Here is a 20,357-nt window from a genome sequence, read left to right on the forward strand (position 1 = left end):
CAGGGGGCGCAGCGAGCGGGCGACTCCGTAGGCAGCGCGGCCCACCTCCTCCGCCCCTGGGGACCCTGGGGGGCGCTTAGAGAGCGCACCTAAAGTGGTTCCACTCGGGGGCCAGAGGCTGGGCTACCACCTCCTGAGGACGTAGGGTCCTGTGCTCCGGGGGAAGCTCCCAGGCTGGGTCGCGATCGCTTGCAGCAAGGAGCAGTTAGGAATTTTGAATGTTGCGCTACCTACCCGCCGGCTGGGGGCGGTCACTACACGATTCATCTTTTAATGGGCATAGCCCTTGATCCCTAGACCCAGCAATTGCGATCCACCAAAGGCAGGAGGGAGCCGGAGTTTATCTACCAACTCCGGGGGGCTCAAACTCCCCTACTCTGGCCAGTACCCTGAGGGCAGACTTGGGTGTCCAGGAGCGCAGGGAGCTCCATCTGCTTCTCTCCTCCAGGCACCCCCGATGCGGTTTCGTGGGATGTTGATAACACTCAGATCCGATCCCTGACCTTTCCGGGATCCTGAGCTGCTCACCCCTCTACTCCGCATGCGACTGGCGCCACCATGTCCCCTGTCCTGAGCCCCCCCCCCCCCCCCCGTCGAAATACTTCTAGTCCCAAGCTTTGGTTGGGTGAAACGGAGGTAAGGTTGGAGAGGATCCCTTCTTAGCCTTTGGATCTCACCCTCACGGGGGACAAAAAGCCAGCTCAGTCCCTGAAGTCAGTGCCCACAGGTTAAGTGCCCCGTGGCAGGTTCCTAAAAATGTGGGCTGCTTTCAGAGATTGGGAGGTGGGGGCACCGGCGGGTAGGTGTAGTTCAGCGTGCCCATCCCTGGAGACTGCACTTTCGCCATCTTCCATTAGGTGGCGCCCAATAGTACGCTTTGGATTCTGCACTCCCCGCTCACAAGTAAAAAATAAAATAGAAATAGTAATTAAAAAATAAAATCCCTCCTGGCTTCCAAGGGCTTCACCTCATGTTTTCAGGGTCTCATCCTGGGGACTCAGAAAGGGCTGTGTCAGAACGCTTGGGTGGCTCAGGTGGTTGAGCGTCTGCCTTTGGCTCAGGTCGTGATCCCGAGGTCCTGGAATCAAATCCCACATCTGCTCTCCACAGGGAGTCTGCTTCTCCCTCTGCCTGTCTCTGCCTCTCTCCCCGTGTCTCTCATGAATAAATAAATAAAATCTGGGATGCGTGGGTGGTTCAGCGGTTGGGCGTCTGCCTTCAGCTCAGGGCGTGATCCTGGAGTGCCTGGATCGAGTCCCACATCTGGCTGCCTGCATGGAGCCTGCTTCTCTCTCTGCCTATGTCTCTGCCTCTCTCTGTGTGTGTCTCTCATGAATAAATAAATAAAATCTTTATAAATAAATAAATAAATGAAATCTTAAAAAAAGAAAGGGCTGTCACATGTTGCCTACACATGTATAATTATACATATACAGGTTGGGGTGTCCTGTGTCATGAGAGCTCAGTGAGCAGGAGGCTGGCTTCTGGAAACACCTTTGGTCCAGACTCTAGCTCTGCACCTGCTGGCTCTGTGGGAGAGGGCTCAGGGAGATTTGCGTGAAAGTGTCCTCTGCCAGCCTTTCTAAGGACACCGTGGTGATGTCAGTCAGGGCCATGGTCACCATCAGAGGGGCCCTGAGTCTCCCAGGAGCTCAGTCACTGGTTGAAAGTATCATGGGAATTATGGCATGAACGTAGTCATGGAAATCAGAAACCTGAGAAATGCATTTTCTTTTCTTTTTTCTTTTCTTTTCTTTTCTTTTCTTTTCTTCTTTCTTTCTTTCTTTCTTTCTTTCTTTCTTTCTTTCTTTCTTTCTTTCTTTCTTTCTTTCTTTCTTTCTTCTTTCTTTCTTCCTTTCTTTCAGATTTTGTTTATCTGACAGAGAGAGAGCAGGCAAGGTCACAAGCAGGGGGAGTGGCAGGCAAAGGGAGAATGAGGAGCAGGTTCCTCGCAGAGCAGGGATCCCGACGCAGGACTGGATCTCAGGACCCTGTGGTCATGACCTGAGCCAAAGGCAGAGACACTCAACCACTGAGCCACCCAGCTGTCCTGAGAGTTGCATTTTCAAGAGCACCATAAACAGAAATAGTGGAATTGTGGGTATGGAACAAGAGTGTGGACTTCAGTGTAGTCAGAGAAGGTGGGCTGTTAATGCAGACAGACAGAGAGGATGTCTAGTGAGGATCAGGGAACATGGACTACCCAATGCAGGACAGAGAATGGAATGTGGGTTCACCCAGTGGAGAACAGAGAACAAGGAATGTTCATGTGGAACAGATAGCTTGCTCATCTAGTGTAGAATAGGGAGTGAGGAGTGTCCATTTTAGAATGGAGGAGGGACATTGTCTGGCTCAGTGTCAAGAGGTGTCCTCAAGCTGCTCCAGAGAAAAATAGACTGTGGGCAGTGAAGTGGGGTGTAGGGGGTAGAAGCCAGAGATCGGGGAGCAGGGGACTGTAGTGGAAGCTGATGAGGGAAGCTGACTGCGTGGAGGTTGTGGGGCTGGTGAGACTGGCTTCACTTGGAAGGGGAACCACCAGGAGGGGCTGACAGATCAGGAGAGGGGAGAGAAGAGTCAGGGCCAACTCCAGAGCTTCTGGATAACCCGGAGGCTGGGGAGTTGGGGCAGGGAAGATGAGGACCTCCTGAGGCTCAAGATGTGTGAGTTCCCTGTGGTTCACCTCCTGGGCTTCTCTGTGACAACTAAACTCATAAGCTCTTGGTCTAGGAGGAGAGGTCAAGGTGTGAAGTAGAGATTTGGAGACATCCAGAGCCTTGGTGTCTTCACCAATGAAATGGAGACAATTGTCCTGCCACCTCAGCCTACTAGAAGGAGCCCATGAGTTAGGCACCCCACCTCCCCAGCCTGATGTGCAGTGGACCTGCAGCAAATGCCCCTCCTTTCTTTCTTGGTTCCCCTTCTCTGACACCTTCCCCAAATCCCAGCTTCCCTGGGTCCCTCATGGATTCATAGATCATCTCATGGCCCCCATGTTGGTCCAGGGAAATCCCAGGAGCACCACCTCTGTCACCCATCCTCTCTCCAGGGGACACTCTGAGTCCAAAGGTCAAAAGCCACAGTGAATCCCCTGCAAACAGACATTCACATGTGCTCATAAAGACAAAAACACCTACAGAAACAAGGCAATCAGCTATACAGGCCCCGCTCACAGGCCACATAAAACCTCTCAGACATCTATTCACACTCACATGTTATGTTCTACATTCAGGCAGATGCACTTATCTATAAAAATACAGGTGGCAAAACTTAGATAACCAAGCTAGAAGCCCTTTCCGCCAAGCCTTGAAACACAAAACATCAGATTCTTGAGACTATTTTTTTTTTGTCTTTGATCCAGCCATGCCTGAAGCTCACTGTACTTTTAGAGCTTTTTGTCACAAAATTTTCCCTGGAGCCCATTTAAGTTGGGGTGTGTGTGTGTACATGTGTGTGTGTGCAATCAGAGTCCTGGCTGATAGAGATGAATAAGGCTTTGCCAAACGAAAAGCACTGAGAAAGGAGGTAGTCCAAGATGAAAGATAGCATTTAGAGGGGCCTGGAGGTATGAGGTAGCATGGCCAGTGGCAAGCTGTATTATAGTGTGTAGTGCTGGCAGCTGACTGGAGTCAGGTAGAGGTATAAGAATTCAGTCTGAGCACTTGAGAGTCTAGTCAGTGGGAGCACCCGAATGTTCTTGATCAGGGGAGTTCCACGTTCAGAACTCTCCAGTGGGAGGCAGTGTGTGGATAAATGAATGCATTTGCCTCAGACCTGCGAGATAGGTGCAGATGCCAGGAGACTGAGTCTCAGGGAGGACGGCCACACGGTCCCAGAGAGAGTCCTGACTCCGCCGAGGCCTGAACGTGCCGAGGGTCTTTGAACTACAACCTCCGGCATGCAACTCGAGCGACCTCGTGGCCCCCGTGGTTTGCTCCAGCTGCAAGCCCGACGATTGGCCTTTCGGGCTGTTTGTCAGAACAGAGTTGGACTCTGATTGGTTAGATTCCCTCGAGGGGACGGAGCCTCGGGTCAGCGGACCTCGCTCCCGCCGGCGACATGGTGAGCCGGCGGCCCGCCGTCCGGGGGGCCTTGATGGAGGGGCCAGGGATCCCTTTGTGGGGGGTCCGGGGAGACACCGAGGGGGCGGGGATCCCTTTGTGGGGATTGGGAGCTCTGAGGGACTCTGGGTCGCGCAGAGGGCCATGTGTCCCTCTCTGGGTCCATCCAGTCTCCCTGTGAGACCTGTGTGGGGGTTGAGGGTTCTGCCTAGGTAGGGGACTGGAGGCCCCCGAGCGCTCGGGAATTCTGGGAAAATCTCTGGGGGCCCTCTAAGGGCCTGGGGTCCTGCCGAGGGGTCGCAGCGCTGCAGAGGTGCCCGGGGCCCCGGGAACGTACAGATCGTCGCTGGGGAGGTTTGGGGTCCCCCTGGAGCCCACGCTTGGCGACGTGGGTCCTGCGGAAGGATGGGGGGCCACTGCGTGGATGGAGGCCTGTAGAAGGGCCAGGGAGAGCCCCGAGAGGAGGAGCCCGGCCAAGGGGATCAGGGTGGCCTCGGGGCGCGCGAGGGTCCCAGAATTAGAGACAGCACAGTTGAAACCCTCAGGTCTCACGCGGCTTTGGGTCCAGTCTATTGGGGTTATTCACACTTAGCCCGGCCACTTGGGTGGGTCAGGCTGATGCGGGGCGAGAGCAGGAACTCCCAACTCCTAAATGTTCGGACTGGGCGGAGCGAGGGGCCCTAGATGACCACCCGGCCCTGCCTGGGGGAATGCCCGAGGAGGGGCGTTGGGAGGCGCCGGAACTGAAAAGCCCCGAAAAGCCGACGCGGTTCCAGGCCGGCGCGGGGTGCGGGAAGCAGTGGGAGCTGAGCGGAAGGGTTCTCGAGAACAGGATGGAGAAATATCTCATTGGTGTTCGCAGGTAGCAAAATTCTCACATTCTTGGATTGTAGGTTCAGGGAAAGGCTTTGAGGAGGAGAGGGACGTGGGCCGATGCGGGGCTCCAGATATCTTTGGAAATCTGCAGAGCCAGGACCTCAAGACGGAGGCTGCTGGGGGGCGGGGCTTGAGAAACGCCCCTGGACCGACCTCAGGAGCCTCAGGCGGAGGGATGCCTGTCTTTCTTCCCTCCTTCCCTTCTCCTGCCCTCCTTCCTTGCTCCTTCTTCCCTCCCTCTCTCCTTCCTTCCTTCTATCCTGCCTGTCCTAGGTGCTGGAACCGAAAGGTCTGAACAAAGGTCCCCGCCCTGGGAGGTGTCAGAGGGTGATAGGGGTCTGCGATGGAGAACCCAGGGGTTCGACACAGAGAGGGCTACCAAGAAAGCCGAGCAGTTGGGCAGAGTGTCTAGAGTTGGGCCCACCAGGCCTTGCAGGCTGTGAAAAGGAGTTGGATGTTGACTGACATGCTGACTCACTGGGAAGGGCTGAGGGCTGTGTCCGTGGGAGTGATGGATGGGTCCTGGGGCCTCCAGACAGAGTTGATCCGCAAGCTCGAGCTCGGTGGCATGGAAGTCCAGGCTAGAGGTGCCTCTGTGCTGGGGTTGTGCTGGGCCAACAGTGGTTAAAAACCTAGCAGGAGATTGAGTCACAGCCAAAGAGAGAAAAAGGAAAGTTGGCAGGGGAGCCCCAGGGTCTGATATCTGTAGAGGCACAGGTGGGAGGCTCTGGGGGCATGGGGAGGGGAGAAGAGGATCCTAGGAGGAGGAGAGGCCTGCCTCACTGGGCTTGAAAGGGGGCCCCCTGACTGACCATGCCCATGTTCTTTATTGACTGCTCACCAGTCTGCATTTTAGGGTTAGGGAGGGTGAGCAGTGAGAATAGGAGATTTGTGAGATTTAGAGACCAGAAAGATGGTGCCCCGACCTCAGTACTGAAAAAATGTTTCTGGTTTATGAATCACGGGCATAGAGAAAATATCCTGTTAGTTATCGTAATGATGGATTTCTCAGCAGTCATTCTGAATTACTGTGTTGGCTGGATACGCATCACGCTGGAGCTTTTCCTATTAAAGTTAGCATATTTTTGCCCGATTAAAGAATCATTTTAACAATTAATTTTAATATTAAAGTAATCTTTATTTCACTTTTAGTTGTTAATTATAATATCATAATACTAGTCGACAGCACTCCTGAGCACATAATTTTGTATAATTACATAATTACTGATACCAAATTGGTATTTACTGCATTCAAGCAGGAAAACTGAGCTTCAGACTGATTACCCAAAGCATTTCTTCTAAAACGTTTTAAAATTAATATAGGAAAATGTGTTCTGAATTGTTAAATAGTTTGTTATGTAGAACTTAGTGAGAAATTCCTAATTTAAAAAGTCATCCCACCCAAACGTGTAAGTCTTTGTCCTGACACTGATAGTGGCCAGAAATAGGCTTTCCAAGGAAGTCGATTACAAAGGGAGGGAGAAGGAGAAGGAGAGGGCTATGGATTCATCAGGATAATCTCTGGTGGGAAAGACAGGGGGAAGCTGCCAGGGTGCACCACATTGTGCGGGTGGGACCGTGGGAGGGGTGCCTCTTTCACAGGGTATGCTCCTCTAAGGTCCGGAAAGTGGTCTTGACAGTACACGAAACAAAATAGCACCCCATCTCCAGATGGGGAAACCGAGGCCTGAGGGAGATGAATACCTGAAATCCATAGCGGAGACCAGAAACGAACCCTAGTCTCTGCTCCCGCGCGTGCTCACCGCCACCCCACACCCCAGCTAGGTGGTGGTGGTAGGGAGTGGGGGAAATCCACACACAGCAGGGGCTCCCTGGGTTGAGTCTGACCCCACCCCAGGCCCCTCCTTCAAGATGCTGCTGGGACCTGGGAGATCCACCCTCCCCAACCTGGCCCCAGCCTCCCTATAAATAGCCTGAGTTCCCAGGCAGGGAGCTTGTGACCTTCTGGCAGACGCTGCCCTTCATGTCCCCTCTCCCCAGGCGGTCCTGGGAGTGCAGCTGGTGGTGACCCTGCTCACCGCCACCCTCATGCATAGGCTGGCACCTCACTGCTCCTTCGCACGCTGGCTGCTCTGCAACGGCAGGTGAGCCACAGCCCCGCCCCGGGCGGTGGGAGGAGCCCCGCCAGGCCCGCCCCCTCTGCCTCCTTCAAACCCTGCGCGAGCCCTACGAAGTGGTTTTGGTTTTTTATTTTTTATTTTTTTGGTTTTGGTTTTTAAAAAACGTTATTGAGATATAATTGACGTACAATAGACTGCAAATATTTGAAGCTCGCAGTTGGGTCAGTTTTGACAGCTGTACACAGCCGTGAGACCACATTTCCACACTGGGAAGAACAGTTACTTCCTCCACTCCCTGCCTTCCTGGATCCTAACCCCCTGTTAGGATCTTGTTCCACAGTAGTCTCGCTGAGACCTGTTTCCTGCAATGCTTTTCGTCCCTGTTTGGATCTTGGACCCTTTCTGAGATCTGGTGGAAACCATGAACTTTCCAGAACAATGCACATGCCTGCTCCGCTAGAAGAGATAGCCAGCAGATTCAGGGGTGTCCGGGATGCCTCGCCACCCTGGCTTTCCGGAGAACTTCTCGCTGCACTCCCCCAGCAAACCCCTAACCCACCCTCCTGAGCCTTCCCCTGGCCTTGCATGGCCCCTGCTAGCCTGTCCCCATGCGTTTCGGGTCCAGCTCTCCTGACTCCAGCCCTGGGACTGAGGATTCACTGCCTTGAACCCTCCATGCCTGAGCTTTCCTGACTTCCCCATCTTTGCCCTCAGTCTCTTCCGATACAAGCATCCTACTGAGGAAGAGCTTCGGGCCCTGGAGGGAAAGCCGAGGCCCAGAGGCAGGAAGGAGCGGTGAGTGAGCCCCCAGCCTCAGGGGAGCGGCTCCCCTTCCAGGTGCAGATCTGGGCACCGAGGAGAGTGGTGGACACCCCCCAGGCTGAGAAGATGGCACTGTCATTCATTGGTTGCTTCCCGTTGACAGCTAATGCTTATTGGAAGTTTGCTCTGGGCCAGCCCTGTGAGCGGGTGGCGTGGCACCCTGGTGTGCAGAGACCCAGGCCTGGGGAGAAGGTACCTCCCAAGCCAGCTCCTCCTGTGCTCTGAGGGTGGCCCGGTGGGACCTCTCAGGCTAGCCTGGGGTGGTGGGTGGCCACGTCTGGCGGGGAGGAGAGAACTGAGGATGGTGCTCTGACACTCCTTCCTCGTACCCCCTTCCCCAGGTGGGCCAATGGCTATAGTGAAGAAAAGCCCCTGTCTGTGCCCCGAGACGCCCCTTTCCAGCTGGAGACCTGCCCCCTCACAGCAGTTGATGCCCTCGGTAACAGCCCAGCTGGGTCCACAGCGCCCCAGCCTCAGCCCACACTCTGGGGGATTGGCGCGGGGTCCAGCGCTGGCCTGCGCGCTGAGCTGCTGCTCCCCGCAGTCCTGCGCTTCTTCCTGGAGTACCAGTGGTTCGTGGACTTCGCCGTGTACTCGGGCGGCGTGTACGTCTTCACAGAGGCCTACTACTACGTGCTGGGCCCGGCCAAGGAGACCAACATCGCCGTGTTCTGGTGCCTGCTCACCATCGCCTTCTCCATGTATCCTTCCTCAGGCTGCCGAGTGGGTGTGGGAGGAGGGAGGCAGGTGGGAGCGGGCCTCGAGCTTTCCTCCACCCCCCTCACCCCCAGATTGGCCTATCAGTTATCGGCTGCCACCCCCCAAAACTCCCCCAAACTGGGTGGTGTAAAATGGTCACTGTTTTATTTGCTCTCCTCCTGGGCTAGGCTCAGCCGGGCCTCCATATCTCTGCTCTAAGGGGTCCCACCTTCCAGCAGGTGAGGCCGAGGTTCTTCCAAGTAGCAGAAACATCAGCAAGGAAGAAGGGGTGCTAAGAGCCTCCTGAGGCTTTGCAGGAAGTTGGCCCACCCCACCCCTGTCCATTCTCTTGGTCAGAGCAAGTCACCAGCCCAGATGCAGGGCCATGCTCCCTCTGGCATGTTTTTTTATGACGCTGCCTGGGGAACAGAGGCAAACCTGTACATTGAAGGCCCAAGTCTGAGAAAGGCCCTTGTGGGATGGGCTTGTGAAGAAGAGTCCGTCTGGAAGCCCACACTGGTTCTGGAAAGCCCTGTGGGTCTCTTTCAGGGCAGATTAGAGATACAGCCCTTGTATCTCTGATAGTTTCTCTGAGGAATGGGAGATTTTCCTGCCATGAATGCAGCCAGGCTAGGTGGGTCAGGGAGGCCAGACCTCCCGAAGAGACAGACTTGCTGGTTCTTTCTTTCTTTCTTTCTTTCTTTCTTTCTTTCTTTCTTTCTTTCTTTCTTTTTCTTTCTTTTTCTTTCTTTCTTTCTTTCTTTCTTTCTTTCTTTCTTTCTTTCTTTCTTTCTTTCTTTCTTTCTTTCTTCTTCTTTCTTTTTCTTTCTATTTTATTTATTTATTCATGAGAGACACAGAGAGAGAGGCAGAGACACAGGCAGAGGGAGAAGCAGACTCCATGCAGGGAGTCCGATGTGGGACTCAATCCCAGGACTCCAGGATCAAGCTCTGGGCCAAAGGCAGGCGCTAAACCACTGAGCCACCCAGTGATCCTTCTTTTCTTTTCTTTTCTTTTCTTTTCTTTTCTTTTCTTTTCTTTTCTTTTCTTTTCTTTTCTTTTCTTTCTTTTCTTTTCTTTTCTTTTTTTCTTTTCTTTCTTTTCTTTTCTTTTCTTCTTTTTTTTCTTTCTTTTCTTTTCTTTCTTTTTTTCTTTTCTTTCTTTTTCCTTCTTTCTTTTCTTGCTTTCTTTCCTTTCTTTCAAGATTTTTTTTTAAGATTTTATTTTTATTTTTATTTATTTTTAAGATTTTATTTATTTATTCATGAGAATACACAGAGAGGAGAGAGAGAGAGAGAGGCAGACACAGGCAAAGGGAGAAACAGGCTCCATGCAGGGAGCCCGACTTGGGATGGATCCCAGGTCTCTAGGATGCCCTGGGCTGTAGGTGGCGCTAAACCGCTGAGCCACCGGGGCTGCCCTTTCTTTCAATATTTTATTTATTTATTCATAGGAGACACAGAGAAAGAGAGGCAGAGACACAGGCAGAGGGAGAAGCAGGCTTCCTGCAGTGAGCCTGATGTGGGACTCCACCCGAACCAAAGACAGACAGACGCTTAAGCACTGAACCACCCAGGTGTCCCTTGCTGGCTATTTTAGTCAGAAATGGCCACAGGTACGGGTTGGTTGAACCTCCAACTCTTGATTTCAGCTGGGGTCATGATCTCGGTGGTATCATGGGATCGAGCCCTGAACTGGGCTCCTTGCTCAGCATGGAGTTGACCTGAGATTCTTTCCCCCTCTCTGCTCTGCTCCTCCCCCAACTCAAGCTCTAAATAAACAAACAAACAAATAAATATTTTAAAAAAGAAAAAACAAAAAGAGGAATGGCTATAGGTGGTGTGATGAGGCTGAGCTGGAAGCCCAGGCATGCCTGCCACCCACACACCCCAAGCCTGCTGACACAGGCATGAGCAACATGGACCTTGTGTTCTGGGCTTGTTGGGTAGCTCACTCCTCTCCCGGGTCATTGCCCTGCTCCCCAAGACTCCAAACCCCAGCTCTGGTGTTTTGGGCTCTGGGGTTGGGGGGATAATTTGGCTGGGAGTGGGGGAGTGGAGAGGGGGCACTGTAGCTGCTCCAGGCTTCCTTAGCCTCATCCCCAGCAAGATGTTCCTGATGGTGACCCGCTTGTACTTCAGCACCGAGGAAGGGGGCGAACGCTCTGTCTGCCTCACCTTTGCCTTCCTCTTTCTGCTCCTGGCCATGCTGGTGCAGGTGGTCCAGGAGGACACTCTCGAGCTGGGGCTGGAGCCAGGTATGTTCAGTCTCTGAGGCATGGGGTCACCACGGCCGCCACTCCCTTGTGGAAGTGGGGTTTGAGTGGCTTGTTCCACCAGCACATATTAGGTGAAGGGGCAGGGGACTGCTTGGGCCTGAGTAGTCTCTATGGCCGCTTGCTACCCTGGGCATCTCCTGGGGCTTTGGGGCAAAAGGATATCCTGGCTCACTGTCCCTGATGGCAGCCTGCAGCTGTAGTTCTTTGCAGGGCACTTCTGCTGCCCTTATCTTCCCTCTCCCCAGCAGCCATAATGATTTCCTATCTACTTATTCTAATTTGGTGATGGAAATGGATAAATGGCACAAAATTCATAAAGTACAAGAGGATATACATAGAGTAAAAAATCACCCATGCCAACTCTCCTTCCAGGAGGAAAACTGGGGGATCACTTTCTTTTTTCCCCATAAAACAGTAGTGTTTATGGCTCCTTTCCCCTTAAAAACATTACTTTGGAGGTTGTCCCTTAACTGTACATACAGTGTGTTTTTTTTTTTTTAATGCCCACATAGTATTTCATTTTATGGATGTTCTATGATTATTTAACCAGTCCCCTACTTCTGGATATCTAAATCTTTCACTAGTAAACATTGTTGTTCACAACCATGTTGTTTTACAAGTGTTGTATAGGAATACCCTTGCACATGTGGTCCTGTGCAAGGAAGTGCATTTTTTAAAAAAAATTATTCATAGAGACACACAGAGAGAGAGAGAGGGAGAGAGGCAGAGAGACACAGGCAGAGGGAGAAGAAGGCTCCATGCAGGGAGCCCGACGCGGGACTTGATCCTGAGTCTCTGGGATCAAACCCCAGGCCGCAGGCGGTGCTAAATTGCTGCACCATGGGGCTGCCCAGAAGTGCATTTTTAATTTTGATGATGTTGTAAATTCCCATTTAGGAAAAGATGAATGAAGTGCCTATTTCCCCACATCCTCTTCAATGTGTTTCCTCAGACTTTCTTTTTTCTTTTTTTTTTTCTTTTTTTGCCTTGGGAAATCTGATAGGTGAAAATATAAGTGAGGGTGAGCATCTTTTCCTATGTGGAAAAGTAATTTCTCTCTGCTTCCAGAAAAAATCTGTTCTTTTGGGATCCCTGGGTGGCGCAGCGGTTTGGCGCCTGCCTTTGGCCCAGGGCGCGATCCTGGAGACCCGGGATCGAATCCCACGTCAGGCTCCTGGTGCATGGAGCCTGCTTCTCCCTCTGCCTATGTCTCTGCCTCTCTCTCTCTCTCTCTATGTGACTATCATAAATAAATAAAATTAAAAAAAAAAATTAAAAATCTGTTCTTTTGCCCAGTTTTCTATTGAGTTGTTGACCCTTTTATTGATTTGTAGGAGCTCTTTATATATTATAGACATTAACCTTTATGTGTGATAGTAGGTGCAAATATTTTTTCTTAGTTTCCCATTTTTCTTTTGTCTTTCTCTATTCTTTGGGTGAGCTTTTAAAAATACCATTTGGATCATATCACTTCTCTGCCTGATACCAGACCCTAGTGGTCTTTGAATAAAGATCAAAATATTCACCATGGCATGCAGTTTTGCTGTGCTTCTTGAGCTTTATCTTCACCAATTTTCCCTGCTTTTCAGTTTTTAAAATTACATAATGTTTGACATATATATGTATACATACACACGCACACACACATATAGAACATGTATATGTAAATTACAAAGCAAAATAATGTAACAAACTATCTTGTTAAATGAGAACCAGAACATTCTCAACCTTCTTACATGTCTCTGGTGTTCCTTTCCAGTCCCACTACCTTCCTCCCCTACTCACAGCCCCAACTGGTCTCCCAAATTTTGTGTTTATCATTCCTTTGCTTTTTTCTTTTTTTTCTTTTTTTTTTAATTTTTATTTATTTATGATAGTTATCACAGAGATAGAGAGAGAGAGGCAGAGACACAGGCAGAGAGAGAAGCAGGCTCCATGCACCGGGAGCCCGACGTGGGATTCGATCCCGGGTTTCCAGGATCGCACCCTGGGCCAAAGGCAGGCGCCAAACTGCTGCGCCACCCAGGGATTCCCTCTTTTTTTTTTTTTTTTTTTTTTTTTTTTTAATAAATAAGTTTAAGCCAACACAAGGCTTAAACTCAACCCTGAGATCAAGATCTGAGCTGAGACCAAGAGTCGGATTCTTGGTCCGACTGAGCCACTGAGCCACCCCATTCCTTTGCCTTTGTAAAAAATAGTTTCATTACATATGTCTCTGTCCCTAAAGAATTCATCATACAGTTTGCTCGCTGTTGTGGATGGTGTTAGCCAGTATGTGATCTGCCAACTGGTGCTTTTCTGTCTTTTTAATATTGTTTACAAAATGAGGACATGTCAGTCTGAGCAGCTTTTGTTCACCTCTTCTCACGGATGAATGACATTCTCTTGTGGGGCCACTTGTCTTCATTTGTCCATTCTTCTGTGCTGGGAGATTTAGGTGGTTTCGAGATTTGAGCTTTTTCACGGTTGCTATAGGGAACATTCTTGTACATGTTTCCTTGTACGCATACGCAGGCATTTCTTTGGGCACAGGATTTGGGGATGATGGGGATGTGTTCACCTTCCTAAGATGGTGCCTCAGCGTTTTTTCAGAGCTATTCTCGTAGCACTCCCGCCAGCCAAACAGCCCAGGGTTCGGAGTGAGGACACTGCATACAGGCCGTCCACTGAGTCCCAGTCACCCCGGGCAAGCATGGGTGAGATTGCAACAGCCTCCTGCCTCTCCTCCCTGCTTGTGAGGTGGGGTGGTGAGTGCACCTTCCAGGGACATAGTCCAGTGCAAATGACTTGAGATCTATGGAAAGTGCTTGATTTTTCCCGGTCTAATGGTGGAAAACAATGCCTTTAGTGGTCTTTTTTTTTTTTTTTTTAAGATTTTATTATTTATTCATGAGAGACACAGAGAGAGAGGCAGAGACATAGGCAGAGAGAAAAGTAGGTCTCCCATGGGGAGCCCAATGAGGGACTCCATCCCAGGACCCGAGGATCACGACCCGAGCCCAAGGTAGACACTCAACCACTGAGCCACCCAGGCGTCCCCACTTTCATCATTTTTAAGTGTACACTTCAGTGGCATGAAACACATCCACATTGTCATGCGACCATTGCTACCATCCATTTCACCCCCACCTTTCGCTTTGCAAATCTGAAACTCTGTCCCCACTGAACACTGACTCTCTATTCCTCCCCACCCCCCCGCCAGCCTCTGGCACCTTCCGTCTCTATGAGTCTGACTACCCTAGATGCTTTATATGAGGGGAATCATGCAGTATCTGTCTTAGTGACTGGCTTCTTCCACTGGGCATAATATCATTAAGGTTCATCCATGCTGTAGCCTGGGTCCAAATTTCCTTTCTTTTTAAGGCTGAATAATATTCCTTTGCATAATACATCCCATTTGGCTCATCCATTCATGTATCAGTGGGCATTTATGTTGCTTCTATGTTTTCACTATTGCAAACAGTGTTGCTATGAACATGGGTGTACAAGTCCCTGCTTTTTAATTCTTTTGGGTACAGATCCAGAGGTGGAAGTGCCGGGTTATGTAGTAATTCTATGTTTAATTTTTTTTTGAGGAATCGACAAACTGTTTCCTTGAGTGGCTGCACCATTCTACATTCCTACCAGCTGTGCACGAAGGTTCCAGCTTCCCCACATCTTTGCCAACATTTTTTTTTTTTTAAGATTTCATTTATTTATTTGAGAGAGAGAGAGAGAGAGAGAGAGAGGACAAGCATGAGAAAGAGAGAAAGCAGGGAGGGAGGCAAGCAAAGGGAAAAGCAGACACTCCACTGAGCAGGGAGCCCGATGCGGGGCTCAATCCCAGGACACTGGGATCCTAACCTGCGCCGAAGGCAGATGTCTAACTGGCTGAGCCACTCATATGCCCCTCAACAACATTTATTTCCCTTTACTTTTTTCTTAAGAGTGACCATCCTATCTCATTGTGGTTTTTATTTGTATTTGCCTAATGATGAGTGATGTTGAGCACATCTTCATGTTTGTTGGTCATCTGTATATTTTCTTTGGAGGAATTGTCTATTCAAGTCCTTTGCCTATTTTTTTTCTTTTTCAAAGATTTTATTTTATTATTTAAAAATTATTTATTCATGAGAGACACAGACAGAGACATAGGCAGAGGGAGAGTCAGGCTCCCCACGAGGAGCCTGATGTGGGACTTGATCCCAAACCTTGGGATCATGCCCTGAGCCAAAGGCAGATGCTCAACCACTGAGCCACCCAGGCATCCCTGTATCCCAAATTTAAAGAAGTTAAAATGTAGTGGTGGTAGGGAGTGTATCTTCAAATTTGTGGCATGGCTTTGTACTTTCTTTGTGTGGGTTTTTTTTTTTTTTCTCTTAAAAAGAATTGTAGGGCACCTGTCTGGCTCACTCCTGTCAGTGGAGTATGTGACTCTTGATCTCGAGGTTGTAGTTTGAGCCCCATGTTGGGTGTAGAGATTGCTTAAAAATAAAATCTTATATATTTTATTTTGAAAAATTTCAAACCATCAGAATGGTTGGAAGAATCCTCTAATGAACTCCCATATGCCCTTGACCTAGATTCATTTGGCCATTTTTGCATTATTTATTCTCTGTGCATGCACACACCACATTTTTTGGGCTGAGTTGTTGACTATAGTTGCACCCCTCACCTCTTTTGATGAATAGCAGTTCATTATTTTAGTTGATTTTTGTCTTGAATATATTCCCTTCCCTTCCCTACAATCAGAAAGACATTTTGTATTTTCCAACACAATATTTCGATTTTGCTTTTCATGTAAACCCTTAAACTCCTGGGCATTCACTACTGTCTTATGAGGTAGGGATCAAACCGAGTGTTTTCCATGGAATGACCTTGCTGTACAATTGTATTTTTAGTGAATTGTGGGTTCTTTTCATTTTCTTTCATCTTTTTCCGATCTTTCCCTTCTGCATGGCTAGGACCTCTGGCTTTTATAGCACTACTCTGGTAGGCTTCTTTTTCTTGTTTCCAATTTCTTAGTTGGCTATTTAGCTCATTAATTTTCAGCTTCTTCTATTTCTATGCTAGCATTTCTAGCATGTAAGGCTATAAATATTTGACTAAGTCCCACTTTTGTCTATTCCTTAAGTTTTGACTTGTAATTTACATCTTCAGGCAGTTCTGGGTAATTTAAAGTTTTCATTGCAATTTCTTTTCTTTCTTCTTCTTTATCTCTCTCTCTTTTTGTTTTTGTTTTTGTTTTTTTAGAGGAGGGAAGGGGCAGAGGGAGGGGGAGACAGAGAATCCTAAGCAAGCTTCATGACCAGTGCTGAGCCCCGTGTGGGGCTCAACCTCACAACCCCAAGATAATGACCTGAGCAGAAATCGAGTTGGACACTTAACTGATTGAGCCACTCAGGTGCCCTAGTCAGTGTTTTCTTTATATGTTTTGTGGCTAATTGACAAGGTGTTTACAAGTTTAGAATTGCTATATATATACCTAGTGAATCAACCATCTTATGATATATTGACCACTTCTGATTCTAATAATATTTGTCTTATTCTAGTTTATCTGGTAATATAGCCTTTTTGGCTTCTTTTTTAAAGTTGAGATATACTTGACATATACCATTGCTGGTTTCAGGTATACAATATAATGACTCGATATTTGTATGTATTACAAAACAATCACCACAATAAATCTGGCTAACATCCATCACCATACAGATATAACTTTTTTTTTCTTATGATGAAAACTTTTAAGATCTACTGTCTTAGCAACTCTCAAATATACAATACCACTTTTCTTTTGTATTTGTTGTATCTTTTTAACATCCCTTTTCTTTCAACCTTATAGGGACCTTATGTTGAGGTATGTCTCCTTAAAAAACATACAGCTGGATATTTTCAATTAAGTCTGTGTCATTTAACTTCAAAGTTTTAACCTGCTTACATTTATTATGATTACTGACCTATTTGGCATTGTTTCTACATCTCACCGTTTCACCTTCTTTTTGTTCTTTTTTCTGTGATTGCTGTTGACATTGGCTGCCAGTCTAATTGTCTTTCCTCTATAGGTGATCTGTCTTAAATACCTGGCTGCTTTGCGGTCTCTTTGTTTTTGGTATTCCAGTTTACTACAGTGTCTAGGTATGGATTTCTTTGTATTATTCAGATTTATTTTGTGTGTGTCATTCATTCTGCAGTTTTTTCAACTATTCTCTTCCAACATGTTCTCTCCTTCATTCTCTCTTCCCTTCTCTCTCTGGGGCTCTTATTTGACTTATGCTGGATTTTCTATTCTGTCCCCCTTATCCCTTAATCTCCCTTCATATTTTCTACCTTTTTATCTTTCTGAGTTGGAATCTGAGTGATTTCTTCAGATCCAATTCACTCATTCCTCCTTTTGCTGTTTTGAATATGCCATGTAACAACCTGTCATTTCAATAATTGTATTTTCCCTTTGGAGGAGCTTACCTGGTCCCTTCGCAAATATACCTGGTCATCTGAGGCAGCCTCATGTTGCCTGTTCTGTGATTCCACCTTTTATTTTCCTCAATAATTTCACATAATAATACCTGAAATTTTTCTGTAGTCTGAAGGGTTTAAATTTGTCTTTTTCCCCCTGCTTATTCTCCTTTTTGGTGATTTGTTCCCTGGTGTGTTTGGTGAATTGGGTTGTGAGCTCATTTTTATTTGCTTTTTACTCTGTGGAAAATCTGAGGGCCTGAGCTGAGGATTCTTTCCAGGCCTTTGGTTTTCTTCTATGGGAGTCCTTCATGCCCCTCTGGATTCCTGGTATAATCCAGGAAGCTCAGACTCAATGGTCCACTGCTCTCCCCCACCATGTCCCCCAGTCCACTCAAGGGTGTCTGCCTGTTACATTTTCCTATTCTTAAAAAAAAAAAAATGCACATAACCAGGGCACAACGTTATCCTTTTGCCTGGCACAGGGCCCGGCTCCACTGGTGCATTCCTACCTGGGGAGCAAAAGTCTGTGGGGGAGGGGGTCAGAGCAGACACTGAAGGCTCCAGGGGTCTATTATTTTTTATTTTTTTAAAGATTTTTAAAATTTATTTGACAGTGAGGGAGCACAAGTAGGGGGGAGCAGCAGGCAGAGGGAGAGAGAGAAGGAGGCTCCCCACTGAGCAAGGAGCCCAGTGTAGGGCTCAATCCCAGAACCCTGGGATCATGACCTGAGCTGAAACCAGACACTTAACTGACTGAGCCACTTGGCGCCCCTCCAGGGGTCTATTAGACACTGCCCTCTCCTTGTCTTCCCCAGGCCTGGCCAGTATGACCCAGAACTTGGAGCCACTTCTGAAGACGCAGGGCTGGGACTGGGCGTGAGTCCTGGGAAGTGAGGTGGTACAAGAGCAGGCTGTAACTTGCAGGTGGGGTGCTGATGGGCTTTGGGGCCTCTTGACCCTTCTCTTCTCCCCAGGCTCCCACTGGCCAAGCTGGCCATCCGCATAGGGCTGGCATTCGTGGGGTCCATGCTAGGTGCCTTCCTCACCTTTCCGGGCCTGCGGCTGGCCCAGACACACCTGGATGCACTGACCATGTCGGAAGACCGGCCCACACTGCAGTTATGTAGAGTGCCAGATGGGTGGGAATGGAGGTGGGGAATCTAAAGAAGAGGCTAAGGGGATGCTGGGTGCCCAGGCCTCACTCCTCTGTGCCCTTGCCCCTAGGTTCTTTCTTCATATCAGCTTCCTGTCCCCTCTGATCATCCTGTGGCTCTGGACCAAGCCCATTGCACGAGACTTCCTGCACCAGGCACCACCTGGGGAGATGCCCTTCTCCCTGTGCGCATCCGGTGGGGCTGGGAGGGAGGACAGTGGGGGCCCTTCTGTGTACCCCCCCCTCTCTGAGGCTCAGGGAGGAGCCTTGGATGCTGGGGGAAGATCCTGGAGCAGGGGCGGCCTCCCTAGCCCCTCACTCCCCTCCCCACAGGCTGTCGGACTCAGCCTTCGACTCCCTGCGCCTCTGGGTGCTGGTGGCACTGTGCCTGCTAAGGCTGGCAGTGACCAGGCCCCACCTGCAGGCCTACCTGTGCTTGGCCAAGGCCCGCGTGGAGCAGCTGCGCCGGGAGGCCGGCCGCATAGAGGCCCGCGAGATCCAGAGGCGGGTATGGGCACCGAAGGTTGGGAGGGAACTCGGGGCTCAAGGCAGGGGTCTGAAGGGGGTCACCCGAAGCCCGGAAGGCTGCCCCGCTCACCCCTCCCACGTAGCCACTGCTACCTGCCCCCTAGGTGGTGCGAGTCTATTGCTACGTGACGGTGGTGAGTCTGCAGTACCTGACGCCGCTCATCTTCACCCTCAGCTGCACCCTGCTGCTCAAGACACTGGGTGAGAAGTGGGTGGGGTGGGGTCGGAGCGAGGACGGAGAGGAGGGGCGGGGGCTTGCTCTTAGCTGGGGGTGGGCTGGGGGCGGAGCCTGGATGGCCCGGGGGAGGGGAGAGTAGGAGGGGGGCCCCCGAGGTTGGGGTGGGGGACAGGAGGCGGGTGGGGGGCGGTGGAGGGGTGGAGGCGGGGCTGGGAGGTGGAGTCGAAGGCTGGTGGTGGGGGGTGTCAGCACGATTGGGGGTCCCAGAGGTCTAACCCGCCTGTACCTCTACTCGTCCCGTCTCCACCCTCCTCTTCTCGCAGGCGGCTACTCCTGGGGCCCGGGCCGGATCCCCGTGCCGTCCCGGACCCCGTCCTCCACCCACGATCGCCTGGGGGGCCTGGGGGACGACGAGGCCCAGCAGACAGCGGCGCTGATCGCTGGGGCCCTGGGCAGCCTGCTCACGCCCCTCTTCCTCCGCGCCATCCTCACCTTCCTCATCTGGTGGACAGCCGCCTGCCAGCTGCTCTCCAGCCTCTTCGGCCTCTACTTCCAGCGGCACCTGGCGGGCTCCTAGCCGCCCGCAGACACTCCTGGGGCCCCGAGGCCCGGGCCTGAGCCAGCGGTGTAAGGGCCGCTTCCTCCGCGTGTGCCTCAGTATCCTCCGGTGCCAGGTGGGCCTGGGGGGCCCCCGCAGCACCTGCTGTGCCCGCCCACTTCACCGCAGTGCCTGAGCCCTGGGCCCCTTGGGTCCCATGTTTCTGCCTCAAAACTCTTGCCCTGGGCCCCGTGCCAGAGGATCCCAGGGCCATTGTCCCTGGATGGCATGCCCCCGCGCCCCGCTATTTGACGCACAGGTTGGAGGGTCATTCTTCTGAACAAATAAAAGAACAGGCTGATTTTTACTATCAGGATTGGAGTGGTTTGGGAGGCAGCTTTCTGCTTGTTGACGTTGGGTGCTGGGTGAAGGGAATGACCAAGGAGAGCACAGGGCCATCCACACTGAGCAAAGGCCTGGGAGCAAGAAGTGAAGGGAGGGGGTGGGGAGAGAAGAAATGCAACAATGTTGAGAGGAGAGGCCACAAATCAGTAGAGAAAGAAGACTGGGGGGGTTGGTGGTGGTGGTGGTGGTGGTGGTGGAGGCTGGGGTGGTGGCAAGAGGGAGGGGAGGGTGGGGGAGAGCCCTGGGAGGGGACTGGGGGATGAGAAGGCAGGGAGCTGGAGATGACAGATAAAGTAGGAATCTTG

At 50.5% G+C, this 20,357-nt stretch overlaps 1 protein-coding gene across 4 annotated transcripts; it reads left to right on the plus strand.

Annotated features, from left to right (window-relative positions):
* The first annotated feature begins 3,911 nt into the window (after nt 1-3,911).
* On the plus strand, nt 3,912-20,020 carry TMEM161A (transmembrane protein 161A). 4 transcript variants are annotated; one of them, XM_077859278.1, is made up of 13 exons: nt 4,018-4,059; nt 4,952-5,223; nt 6,936-7,039; nt 7,730-7,810; nt 8,179-8,276; nt 8,382-8,538; nt 10,643-10,794; nt 18,066-18,126; nt 18,225-18,368; nt 18,475-18,588; nt 18,737-18,911; nt 19,036-19,132; nt 19,433-20,020. In XM_077859278.1, exons 2-13 carry the CDS (start codon nt 5,110-5,112, stop codon nt 19,684-19,686), a joined length of 1,551 nt encoding a protein of 516 aa, XP_077715404.1. In that variant the 5' UTR covers nt 4,018-4,059; nt 4,952-5,109; the 3' UTR covers nt 19,687-20,020. The 4 variants fall into 4 exon arrangements, with proteins under 4 accessions (XP_077715405.1, XP_077715404.1, XP_077715406.1 ...); XM_077859279.1 differs by lacking the exon at nt 4,952-5,223 and having other exon boundaries at nt 3,912-4,059; XM_077859280.1 differs by lacking the exon at nt 18,225-18,368.
* Nucleotides 20,021-20,357: the final 337 nt, after the last annotated feature.

Source organism: Canis aureus, chromosome 19 (assembly GCF_053574225.1).
Source record: "Canis aureus isolate CA01 chromosome 19, VMU_Caureus_v.1.0, whole genome shotgun sequence".
Lineage (NCBI taxonomy): Eukaryota > Metazoa > Chordata > Mammalia > Carnivora > Canidae > Canis > Canis aureus.

Excerpts from the sequence above, each read along its gene's own strand:
- TMEM161A (XM_077859278.1), top strand. The coding sequence starts at position 5,110 with ATGCCTGTCTTTCTTCCCTCCTTCCCTTCTCCTGCCCTCCTTCCTTGC. Across the intron at positions 10,795-18,065 it reads CGAGCTGGGGCTGGAGCCAG|GCCTGGCCAGTATGACCCAG; the intron begins GTATGTTCAGTC and ends TGTCTTCCCCAG. Across the intron at positions 18,589-18,736 it reads GGGGAGATGCCCTTCTCCCT|GCTGTCGGACTCAGCCTTCG; the intron begins GTGCGCATCCGG and ends CCCTCCCCACAG.